Source organism: Chaetodon trifascialis, chromosome 6 (assembly GCF_039877785.1).
Source record: "Chaetodon trifascialis isolate fChaTrf1 chromosome 6, fChaTrf1.hap1, whole genome shotgun sequence".
Taxonomy (NCBI): domain Eukaryota; kingdom Metazoa; phylum Chordata; class Actinopteri; order Chaetodontiformes; family Chaetodontidae; genus Chaetodon; species Chaetodon trifascialis.
In genome coordinates, this window is record NC_092061.1 from 21,121,900 (window position 1) to 21,135,124 (window position 13,225).

The 13,225-nt window shown below is 40.6% G+C and overlaps 1 protein-coding gene across 2 annotated transcripts in view; it reads right to left on the reverse strand.

The window, feature by feature from the left end:
- bmp2k (BMP2 inducible kinase) overlaps positions 1 to 13,225 on the reverse strand; it is a 49,194-nt gene that overhangs the window by 25,539 nt on the left and 10,430 nt on the right. For both annotated transcript variants that reach the window (XM_070963741.1, XM_070963740.1), the window contains exon 2: positions 234 to 352. In XM_070963741.1, coding sequence (XP_070819842.1) covers positions 234 to 352 — 119 coding nt within the window. The remainder of the gene's footprint in view (positions 1 to 233; positions 353 to 13,225) is intronic.

Sequence of the window (13,225 nt, forward strand, 5' to 3'; positions counted from 1 at the left end):
TTCAATTCGCAACTCATGCAAATTTCATTTTCAGCAAAGGTTTCTCATTCACCATTTGCACAATCCACAGCTGGACAGTTAAGCACTGGTAATAACTGATCTTAAAATCAATCAATGTGCAATTAAAAAGCACACTTAAATTAGAGCTCTTGAAATAAAGACAAGCTGTTAGTTCAGTTAGAGTTAAGAGACAGCATTTCTACTGCAACCAAACACTGTGATGCTGCCCTCACCATGATAGTGATCTCTCTCTTGTAGACATTTAGGTCCGGCACATTGTTGACATACATCCTTTTTAGAGCGCAGCGGACACCGCTGTGCGTACGAGCCAGAAACACCACTGAGAAGCCTCCTGGAAAAACATGAGAGGACGAATTAGCATTACATCAGCATACTTCTGTCCTTTTCACACATCAAAATTATTTTATGGGGTAATGGTTACCAGGGTTCACACAGACGTATACTATGCTGTGTACTACCACATTTATGGCCAATGAGAAATGTTGACACGAGACATGATTGTCCCTTGAATGAAAAATATAATTTGGCTAGACATTTTAGGGTTAACGACCATGTCGCAAGTGAACTTCGGGCGTACACGGTCAGATCTGCTATTACGAATTCCTTTTTTCCCTGAACATCTTAGGGTGGTTTCATACCTGTAATGGGTTAAGACCAAGGAGAAAAAAATATCCATTGTTGCATTTTAGTTCTGGTTCACTTGCTATTCACAATGACTTTGTATAAACAAAACAAAATGAGCAAACAGGAAGTTATACAGGCTGACAAGCAACTTGTTGATTGGACAGTTGTGGCGATTGTCATTCTGCATCATCAGGACCGACATGAGTAAATCAAAATCCTGTAATTGATTGAAGTTTATGCAGCACTTGACTGCTTCTGATGTGTATGTTTATGATCTTGGTGTCACAAAGAGCTCATGAAGAAACTGTCCCTGCATTATAAGTATTATTTGATTTGATTTACAAAACATAGTGAGGTTTTACAAGGAAGTGATGCAAAGCTAAAATTGCATTGTGTGAGTGGATTTTTGGTGTGAAGTGAGGTTTCTGGTGTGGCAGTAGACTGTGCTGACAGGGACAAGGTGTTTAGCTGGAGTGCCGGTAGCTGTTGTCACTGTCCTGTGTGCCTCTCTGGGTGAATGGACACTAGCACTGTGATGGGACAGTCCCCAGTCTCATTAGGAGGGGTTCACTGAGTCACTGAGTGGTGGGCATCAAAGTCCACCGACTGATTCACAAGAGAAAGAAAGGATCAACAATGGCATGCTTGTTGCCTAACAAGTTACCTTAGGTCAGCTAAAAAACAGCATGGATTTGGAGTGGGAATGAACAGAAGAGGAGGGGAGTTGAAGAGACAGATGGGCACAAAGGCTCAACTCTATGTTTAAACAGATCTCAGCAATAGTTTCGTTGTGAGGACAGTGCAACATAAAAACCCAAAGCACAAGTAATTAATGTAGGTTAAAACCGTGTGATACCGTGAGGATGGCAAACAGAAGACAGCAGAAAGTCAAGCAAAACAAACAAACAAATTGAAGCGTAATGTTTGCTTGTATGTAGTCATAACAGTGAGAGTTACTGTGGCAGACATGATCAGATTAGAAGGGGTGACTGATGTTGTTCTGCAGCACAGAGGGATGAACAGGCAGCTAATGAGACAAAGACAACCTGCTGGAGCAATGCTGGAGCTGATCATAAAGCAAGGCAGAGCATTCAATAGTAAAAATGAGCAACTAAAAGTAAACAGTACAGTACAGTACAAGTCTACTGTCTTCATTCAAAAACACACTTTTGGATCAGTGGTGTCCAAAATCACCAGGATCTTAGATTAGCATTTCTACTGCTGACAGGCACAAGGTAAGGGTTAGCTGCATAGAGACAAACAATTAAAAATACAAACTGCTGACGAGACAACAAAAGATGACATTTGCTGCATGTATGAATGAAACTACCCAGCAGTTATATCAACAGACCTGTAGCCATCTCAAAAAAAGGATACAATTCTGCCAAGACAAAGCACATGAGCCAAAGCTGTTTGCGCCTGCTGAATGCTGTTCATTGATTTGCCTTAGTCTGCCCTGTGTGCTAAGGTTGGCTTGATGGTCACTCCAAACTGCAGGCCGGGTTTAAATTGATTTCCTGTAAAGGGTGGGGGGGGCTTTAAGCAGAAAACTGAATCATATGACATAGTCTTGTGAAAGAGCTAATTTTAAATCAGCATGACACACTCATTTATGAAGACTTTCTGCAAACTGAAACCCAATCATATGTAAGGTAGAGTGTGCTTTATGACCGTCACTTAAGAAAAAGCTACCTGTGAGTCATCTTGTGCAAAGCTTAACGTACACTTGACAGAAAGATGTAGGATGCGGACATAGTAAAGATCAACTTAAGGCAAAATGGAGGCAAGAAAATGTGGAGGTTGCATGGGCTGGATGACAGATTTTACAAGGCAAAATCCATTTACTAGGGCAAAGGGCCAAGAAACCGTAAAGAGCAGGCTGTTCAAGCATGCATGGACAAAAGAACAGTTAACCTTCACTCAAAAACAGAAAGCTTTAAGAAACTAGAGAGCTACACTTAACATCTCAACAATCACATTCGCTCCCACTGTGTTGCCTTAGAGCAGGCTACAAAATATTTTTTTGTCTTAGACTGTTGCCATGTTGACTTGGAGGGTTGTAAACGACACAACTGAACTCAGAGGAGGTGTACTGATTACAAGATTATTTCAGTCAGAGAGCTCCACGACTGGAGCAAATAATCAGCTCATCTCTGAGATCCAATTCCAAGGTGCTCCAACGGCAAGTATCTTGTTATTGTAGGGCTGTATGCTAATATTTTTGGCACATAGCACTGCTCCTACAGAGGCTGAAAGTTTGCAACATCACCAATATGGCGGTTGTTCCCATGAACCGCGGGAACTGGCTTTGAACGAATGGACTCTACACAGCCGGGGACTTAAGTGCAGCGACAGACTACAGCTACTAAGTAGAAAGATGCACCATTGACTCAGAGCACACACAAAGAAGTGGCTCTGTCGCACACACACACACACACACACACACACACACACACACACACACACACACACACACACACACACACACACACACACACACACACACACACACACACACACACACACACACACACACACCTGTTTTGCATAGGTGCTACTACGGTCATTTCATTCATCGCACAGACAGTTTCTTTTTGTAGCACGTGTGACATACATGTTGAAGTGTACTGCCCTGCCTACTACAAAATTCTCATTTGTAAAAGTTTGTGACCGCTCATGACAGGGTCACATCCTTCCACTGAATTCCTGACAATCCTTTGTGAGATTCCCCAACACCAGCTGTTACCTGTCTGTCATTGGAAACCATCTATTTCACCAATCCTGGCAGCCGGTGTTGTGTCTCCAGAGGGGAGGTGGCATTGAGAAAGTTCAGAGAAGATAGAGGCCTCAGCCCAGGCCACCCTACCAAATGTTTCATGTCTGCCTGCTGGCCTGCTCTGGGACTGACTGGGGCCATATGCTCCAGGATCAGATTCTCACTAAATCACCACCCTGGAGCCTTTGTTGCCTCCCTTGACTATGCCAGCTACGGAAGTGGTACGCTATTGAGTGTATTATTCTCCTGAGTGGCTCTCGATGGAATGATTTGTTTTAGAGGGGCTTTGTGCCTGGCATACCAACTTCCTGGACAAATAAGGGACCCCTAAACAACACAAAAGGTCCCTCACTGTACAGGAGACTGGCTTCAACCAATGGCAACAACAACGAGGTCTCTAACTAACTGACAGCGGCTACTTAGATGCAAACACTAACATGCCACGTCAAATAATGAACTTAAGTGAAGAATTCAAATACCATCATGAGTACAGACTAAGAAAAACAGATTGGGCTATGATACTCACTCAAACTGTCTTCCTAATGTCGACTGTGAAACATAAATAACACAACAATGCCTCGCATCAAGGACTTGCTAAATCCACAAACGCAGTCTACAAAGTTTCCACTCAATTCCGTTCCAAAGCTACTGTTGTCAAGACAAGAGGTTCTCAACCCGTTTCTCCTGCGAACCTCAACTATGACTACTTGCAACTACTGGTAGCAAAAGTGAACAGATGCAGGACAGTGAGCTGTGAACAAAACATTATCATTATTCTCATTTCCCTTTGGAGGCTTTTTATTTGATTATTGAAAAGATCCAATAAGGTTAGGCTGCAATAACCACATCCCTTTCAAATGTGGTTCGAATTTGTTACATACATGGATTTGCTAAGCTCAGCATCTGACACATCTGTTACAAAATCTTTTGGACAATCTTCCTTGTTTCTTTATTGGCTAAAAGCAAGATGAAAAAATATTTAGGGAGTCATTTAGCTAAACAAGCATCTATCTATCTAATGCTAATCTTTAGTGACAGCCACTGCATCTTAAATATCAATTTATTTCTGACTTTTGTAGCTTAAAGTTAAAGCACAGATTTGTACACTTCTTCCACATTTCATGAATCATCTGCCTACTCAAGTCCTCTCATCTCTTGAACAGTCTTCTACTCACTAAGGCAAAAAAAAAAACTCCCCAAAATCTGGAATTTATTTAAAATTTTCACAATTCTACAATTTATGAATATTTTGAATCTAAAAAATTAAAAATTAAAAGATTAAATTTTGACAAATTTAAGCGTCCCCAGCCATAATGTCCACTGAAAACTCCACTTTTCCCCACTGCTTCTCTGATGTCCGCCCCCTCTCTAACTCCTCTCCCGATTCAGTGAATTAAGAGTTTATTTCTAACAAACGGGAGTTGGTGGTGATTGGTGGAACAGTAAAAGATGAAATAAGAAAGTTATGGTGAGTTTTATTTTGTTTGTCATATTTGATTGAAGTGTATTTTATGATGCTAAAAATCACTGTTTCTGTAAATGGAGGTTTGTGGCTTTGGCAATGGTGATATAGCAGCTGTTTGTGGTTAAACAAAAAGGAACATACTCTTTAACAAAAAAGTTCTCTGTAGGGATCCTTTCCATAATGTTGTCAGACACTTAGAATAACAATCTGAGCCAGATTGCAAAAACAAACACTTTTAGTACATTGATGGTTCCCAAGGGATTACACTGCAGCCCGTTTTGTGGCTGACACCTACAGCGCCCTCACTTAATACTGAACTAATTTAAAAAAAATGTTGTCTCCATTAGTCACTTGGACACAAAAACATGAGAAAATAGGGTCCATAATCAGATAATATGTGACCAGAATTCCTCCCGTTTGTCACTGACACTCTTTCACTGACTGAAGGTGAAATGCAGGTCAATTACTTCAACACCAACTTTTAAAGGTAGCTCACTGAATAGTCTCGCTGAAAGCCTTATGTTAATGCTCTGATATGTTTGCTAAGAGACCAAAGACCTATGGAAGGAACTGCACTGCCTTGTTTCCCCCAAAAGGGGATGGCCACCCCAACTTTCAGGTAATATGCTGCCCCCAATTTGGTTGGAGTATAGACTATAACAGGTGGCCAACTCCTATATATGACACCTTCAAAGTATTGCTAATGGGCATGTCTGCCTCCGATACTCAGCGCCCATTAGTCACATCTCACTGTTATTGTACCTCCCCTCCTGCTGGCTGCACTGTGGAGAGGGGATGGAAGCATTTCACGGTGAGGACATCATCAGTTGACAGTGACAGTTGGGAGGAAAACCCCGAAACTACCAGGCCAAATAGAAAGGAGGTGGGAGTAGTGACATTAAAGCCTGGTACTGGGCGAGGGCTGTAATTACTGGAGAATTTTCCCCAGCCCTGCATCCAGCACTAGGGACCCTGACATCACTGCAAAGTCTGACTAACTAGGACAGTCACAGGCAGCCCACATGGCAGCCTGTGGAAGAGGCTTGAAAGAGGATCTCAACAGCCTTTGCGAAACAGATACTCTGCATGCCTTGTGATATAGGCACAAAAAAAACCTGCACAAGTGGTAGAGGAGTGTCTCAAAGAGATTAGAGGGTTTAGTAACATGCAGCGAACAGCGATGATTCGTTTACAGTTTCTGCTCAGGCACAAGGCGCAGATGTTCTTCCTCTGAAGCATGATGTCATCTGTGATAACAGGCCGCCCTCTGACAGACAGGCTTTCTGTTCATCTTGCTCTCTGTTTCTCTGTTGATGTCACTCATTCCAACCAACAGCTTTATCCTTAAGTTAGTGTGACATCTTAACTTGTAGAAAAGCTACAAAGTAAGAATGTAGTCCCATTCAGAGTGCCTCCCTCAGCCGTAGAGCTGCTTTTAAGATGGGAGAATGCCATTTCTTTTCATGAACATTTGGAGCAGACTTAGGTATTTCCTCCTGGAGGCCCCCATCTCCAAACATGAGGCCACAACAATTCCCTAACAAGTCCTCACAGTTGAAAAGCTTGAAGATAAGAGTAACTATCTTAAATCAACTTAAAGCAGCCTGTGGTTGCATTACAAAAAGTGTGCAGGATATCACACCTTAATTTTAGCTTTCAAAAAAGCTCAAATAAGTTCAAGTGGTTATCTGAATACTTGTATGGCTTTTCTCTTAAGTGAATAATGAAATAGTTCTACCGAAAATGATCAAGATGAAAAATCAGGTGAAAAGTAAGAGTTGCGCTTTGCAAAGCTATTTGCTGTTTTTCTGTGGCTCGTTTGGCCTGCAAATCCCCTCTTGGCCTTCCTTCCCAACTTCCCCTCAAGTGAGGGAGTTATTTCCTAAGGACTGAACTTGGAAAGGGATCTCCTTTAGGGAGAACTTTCTAAAGAAACACAAACCCTAAAAATTTGTCTATGTGTCAACAGTGACAGAAGAATTACTCAGATCTTTTACTTTTGTAGTACCTATACCACAGTATAGAAATACTCTATTACAAGTAAAAGTCAATGAAGTTTCATGCTAATTTTCCACTGTCATTATCATTATTATTATTATTATTATATATAATCCAAATTTTATACAGGTCATGTAAACAGCATGTCCTGTTTGCAGTGTCTGAATTTGACCTTACCCTGAATGTAGCATTTTCCAATTAAGACATTCAGTGTTTCCGCTACATTCATTTAGGAGTGGCGGGCCACCATTCCTAAATCCTAGCCACCAAATACACCACCGCCGCATGTCTCCACCTTCACATCACATCAAGCACCCAGGCACCAGGTCAGACAGTCAGAGCAGTGTCGTCTTGGAAAATAGGGCAGCGACTTAGTGGAGAAAAGGTAGACTTATTAGCTTAGCATAACTCATAATAGACTTTACAAGTTAAATAGACATTTGCAAAATATTAATGGCCAGCTAACGTTACGTAACGTATCGGTAGCTTAAGTTAATTGAGCCCGGTGCCAACTCAGTGTCGCCAACGTGAGTAAACTAATTGATAGCATTAAGCTAATATCTACATGCCATGATGTAACTGCTGACTGCATTTTCAGATGAGCTTGTTCAAATATTTCTCTAAGAAGAGAAAGACAGCTGATGAAGATGGCGCTAGTCAGTAGTGATGTGTCACGAATTAAATGGCTCTTAGAGCCGCTCTTTGAAGTGAACTATTGGAGCTGGCTCCGCTTTGGGGTTTTTTTTGTTTGTTTTTTTCTCGATTTTTTTTCCGTTCAAGCCGCACGTGATTGGTCAACTACATGACGTGTGGTGGCTTCAGTGTGTACGCACTGAGCAGGAGGGGGGGAGCGGGGGTTACAGACACAGCGCACGCACGCACGCACGCACGCACATTCAGCCTTTAAAAAGCAATTTTCAACTGGCCATCCAATAAATAGGTTGTAAAAGTAAAATCTGCAGTCAAGTGTCATTTGTTTACAGCGCCACGGCTCCCCGGAGAGCCTGCCCCTGCTGCTGAAAAAAATCCTAGAGGAAACACTGACATGGGACATGAAAATATCATTCAGGTTTTAGGAGCATTTTTTGGACATGAATACAGCACATCTACAATATGCGTCTCAACTGGGGTTAAACTGCAGTTTGCGACACATTGCCACTTGTCTGTTTATGGTCAGCTCTGTGCTTCGTAAACAAACCAACTAACCAAAAGTTTGAGAGGCTGGGGAATTAATGCACGCTAACAAGAAAAGCCCACATTTCTGGTCGGAAGGAGAAACACGCTTTTAAACATTACAAAAATCTTGGATATACACAAGCTTTTGGACATGTGCAAACACTGACCTTTTCAAGTATGTCAAAACATTAATCAGAGTAGCTATGGCATGGAATATAAGCAGAACGTACATTTTCATTAGCCATGTAAACAGTTTAGTATGAATATTGTCTCTTTTTGGAAAAAGGACAAAAAAACAGACAGATCAGACTTTTGCAATGATCAGTGTTGGTCATTCAACATAACACTGACCATAGAATTTAAGCTGTTAGTGTTGCAATCATCTGCCACTCTAGAAAAGAGACTTGATCAGACTGACGCTGTTGATAATGGTTATAAACTCCTTCTGAAGAACTCAATAAACAACTGCAAAATGCCTGACAATTAAGACTGAAAACTACCATGGGGTTATATTGTAATCACACCAAAGACACAAAGTACACTTTGCTTCTGCATCTCTTCTTTCATGTGACCTTCATCTCCAAAACTTCAAATGTACAATAAAATGTTCTGTTTGGCTAAAGACCTTCTACATTGCTGAATTCTTCATGTAGACTAGCAGGTGATATTTTTCCACAATAAATGCAGGAAATGGATTTCCATTAGCAGGCTTCAAGGTCTTTGCCAGTTTGCCATGCTGTGTCAGCTGCTCCTGCTAATTACCAATTTTGACTTTTTGATCCCCAGCGCTTTAGCAAATCCTTTGAGATTTGGTATTATACAGACTAATCCTGGAAGGACTTTTGTTCTGCGGCTGGGTAATATAGTGACCAAACATGACATTTAGTAACTGAAACTGCAGTTACAACAAGCCTGTTGAACTGACAGTAAAGGCAGCTGCAAACATATGTTTCAAAATTGATGTTGTCTCTCAGTTTCATACTAGCAACCAAGGCAAAAATTAGGAGGTCTTATTTTCATCTGCAGCCCAGACCATCCACCCTGAGATTTTTCACGTTCTACGAGCTGTAACAGACATATCAGTTTGCAAATATCAAGCCCTTGTTACCCACTTGAAGCTAACAACTATCTGTTAAGAACACTGCTTAATATGTTTCTCTCAAGTCCTCAAAAGTTACACCATAGTGACAGTCAGAAAAGCATCAGTGCCATAGGTTGTCAGCCTAAAAATAGACATGCACTTGCATTTAACAAGAAGTTGAGAGATTCTGCACTCGGTAAGCTTTTGCCTGACAGACTGCACACCACCATGTCATTTTTCTGGACATTTCATTGGAAAAATCCTGATTCAGTTTCTGTATAGATGAATACCTTGAATACCTAAATGGGCAAATTCTGATTCTAAACGTATATTAAGTTCATTATTTTACATGTCATGTTTCTGTATTAAACGTAGACAAAATCACAATCTGCTTTATTCACGTGTTTCTCATTTCCGACAATCACGCTACAAACATTCTGTCCCTTAAGTTTCCTCTTCCATTCAAGTCAAGTATGCAAGGAGATAACCAGGGTTGTTGCAGGTCAGATATTTTTAAGCTTGTGGAGGTGAGGGTTGCACTCTGCCAAAACACAGAGTCCATCTCAATGGGATGCTGCAACCATACTCAACTAAAATTAATGAAAGGTGCATTCAGAGGGAGAAAACAACTGAAAACCTCAATCTGGCAAATGTGGCAACATCTGGGAGTGTAACTTGGTCAAATGCAGCATGAGCATGCTAATCGCATTTCAATGTTAGGACTTTTAGAGGACACACATTTTACTTTAACTGTAAGTATGGATCAAGTTTTGCTCATCAGTCCAAGACTGATAAAAATGTGCTCAATAAAGTAGTCCCAAAAATCAATCCTCTTGAATTTTTTTTAAATCTTCACTGACAGAAATAACAATAACCCCAGAAGGAGAAGGGCTCACAAATTAATTATTGTGTGGAAATTCTTAAATCAACCTTTTCATCAATGTTCTTTTCACGTAAGGACACTCAGCATTTGATCAAAAGTTTAAAAGTAATATCTCTGATTCTCCTCATCACACTTAGAGGTATGTATGCTTTGTATTCAGTACCACACCGCTCTTCCTCACAGTGGAGATAAGTGCCTTGTACATCTGCTTAGTACCAGTGCAGAATCTCAGTATGACAGTGCTGCATGAGCAGCCTCTGCAGCTCTGTTTCTCTCCTATGATGAAGTACTGTTTTGAGATATCTTGTCAAGTGTTGGTCACATGGAACTTGGTGCTAAATGAAATGTATTCAGAATCAATCTCTCTTCTTCTTGCCACTAATTGTCAAAACTATCTCAAACACACACAAGGGATCAGACAAAGTGGCCAACAGTCTTATCTCTCCCTTCTGTCAGGACAATATAAAATCAGCATCAGTTCAACACATCATTCAAATCTTACTGTTGACCAACGGTGCATGTTTCACAGAGTGGTCAACTAGTCGACTCTCAAAACCACTAGCTGACACTTTGCCTCACTGTGATGCAGTAACAATAAGTGAAAATTGCATATTTATGAAGACAAACCCGTATACAATCAACAATCAAGAGTCAGTGTATTACAGTTTATTACAACTCTAACCTGAATGTTTGACAGTTCCACAAAATGCTGCCTGGCTGATTCTTTTAAAATGTGAACAATTTATATTAATTGTTACGGTTATATTTTAATGATAAAATCTGTAAATGGTTTAAGGGTGATCATGATAAATCTGAACAAGTTTCAACACTCATAGAGCTATTAGCATTTCAGTTGAAAAGAGATGTGAAAAAAATGACTTAAAACACTGTTTTACATGTATAAACATTTAACACTGATGAGAAACTTCTCAAAGTGAGACTACTAGTCTCTTCTCGTTACTAGGTACACTGCAGACACACAGTAGCAGACAGAAAGAGGAGGTAATGTTATTCAGTGAAATAGTAGCCATTTCTGGGTGAATTGTTAATGTTACTTATAAAAAGGGAAGCTTAAAAAAGGGGCAAGAAGAATGCTGTGCTTTCAAATTTCATCAGGAGACATTAATAACACCATAAAGCACGTCATGTTGAGGAAAGTAGTCTAAAAACATGCACATAAAAGGTGATCATTTACTACACACTTTCACTGGAATATTTAAGCATTAATTAAACCAACTTTAAGCATTAATTAAACCAATAACTAACCCCAGTCAATGTCAGACAAGCGTATCAAACTTTAGCAGTTCCCTAGTGTTTCTGTGGTGGTGGAAAAACAAAACCGCAATACTCAAATAACACAGAATATTGGCCGTGTTATGATTCCTGCCCTGTGGTTATAGTTGAGACCTTTTTGACAAGAAGTGATCATTGGGTGAAAAAATATATCTCCTGTGACTACTTTTTGGAGAAGTTGATGACTACTGAAATGCAGGAGCCTTGAATGCTCTAGTGATGGTGATCTAAGAGTCTCAAGTAATACACATGGGTTAAATCAACAAACAATCCCATCTGATGAAGAAAGCACATTGGGAAGAGCCACAAGAAAAATCAAACAACAAGGCATCAGTGACCATGAAGGAAATATTGGTTATTACAAAGACAAGCCAAAAGAAGAACTTTGAATACTTCCCCGTGAGATTTGTTTTAACCACCACAAATGTAACTCCTCTCTTCCCCATAACATCCAATTCTGGTGTGAGCAGTAACTCCTGCCTGACAAGTGAGAACTGCAAACACCACTGCAGACACGCTGTGGTATGCCTCAACCTGGACTGCAACCCCCCCCTCCTTATTCAGTTTTCATTCTTCCACTTTGGTCATATGTGTTGATTACAGGACCCTCAAATACAATCAATCCAATTTGTATCCTGACTCGGGTGAATGATGCGAAGCAGTTTAAAAGACAGATGCAAGTGTATGAAGAAGTCTTTCTAAGAAGCAAGTCCATAAAAGGAAATATGAGGAGGTGCGGTGATGAGTGTACATGTTTTTTCATCCTGGGCTTAGTGAGCTGGAAGGTTCTGGCAGTCAGCTCTCATACGTCTTACCTCAACAGTGTTTACAACTGCAACGACAGACACAAGTGGCTGTGCTTTGGAGGCATTATGATGAAATTGGGAAAGAGACAGAGGTGCTATTGGATGAAAAGGATGCATGGGGATGAGAGCATTACAAAAGCAGGTTCAGTTGTGAGAAAGTCCGTGTTCAACACCACACTAACATAAAAAGACAACCAAGACGGAGTGACAGAAATCAAATTATAAAGGTCAAAAAGGTCAAAGGGAACAAGGTACTTTGCAACTTAAGAAATGTAGTGGAAAAAACAAAAAAAAAAAACCAAAGCTAGGACACAGACCATGGGCAATCATCTCTTATCTTGGGCAATCATATCTACCTTTTTTATCGGCTGGGAGAAAAATACCTTTAGTCTCATCACAGTAACATGAAAATTGTTAGGGCATAAGTCAGGATACTGCCTGTCTGTGAAAAAAAAAAACAGTTGTAATGTGTAGGTCAGACCATTAAATGTTTCAAATGTTGCCCAATCAATCAATTCAGACTAACCAACAGGTCTTTGGTGGCTGTGTTTGTAAGCAGTGGAGTATACCAAGTAGAGTTGGGCGGTATCCAGATTTTGATATCGTCAAACTTTCCCCACATTTTCCCGGGGTATACGGTATTACCGTGACTAATTAAAAATCACTTTGCAGGGCAGCGTGACATGCGCGCAGTTCAGACGGTCAATGCTCACGCGAAGAAGCACCAGTCCTAACTTGTAGCATACCAGAATGACGGGGAGAAACGCAGTTAAAAGCCTCTACCAAGCATTGGCACCCAAACAAAACCTAATTCATACCTCACGAAATATGTGCAATATGTGTAATTATATGTGCATGTAACGAAAGCACGAAAATAGCGCACGTCAAAGGCACTGCATCTGCTGACTTCACCACTTCACGCAGACCACAAAAGCCCAGTATCATATGAAAGCAGAGAGTTTGATGATCAAGAAGATGTTTGCCTCCTGACTGTGCGACGAAAACTCAGCAAGCTAGCAGCCAAAGAGTAGCAGAAAAAAAACTTCGCTAAATTATAAAGTATGTTTTACCTTTGCTTTTTTGTGGTCAAAAGTTATATTCC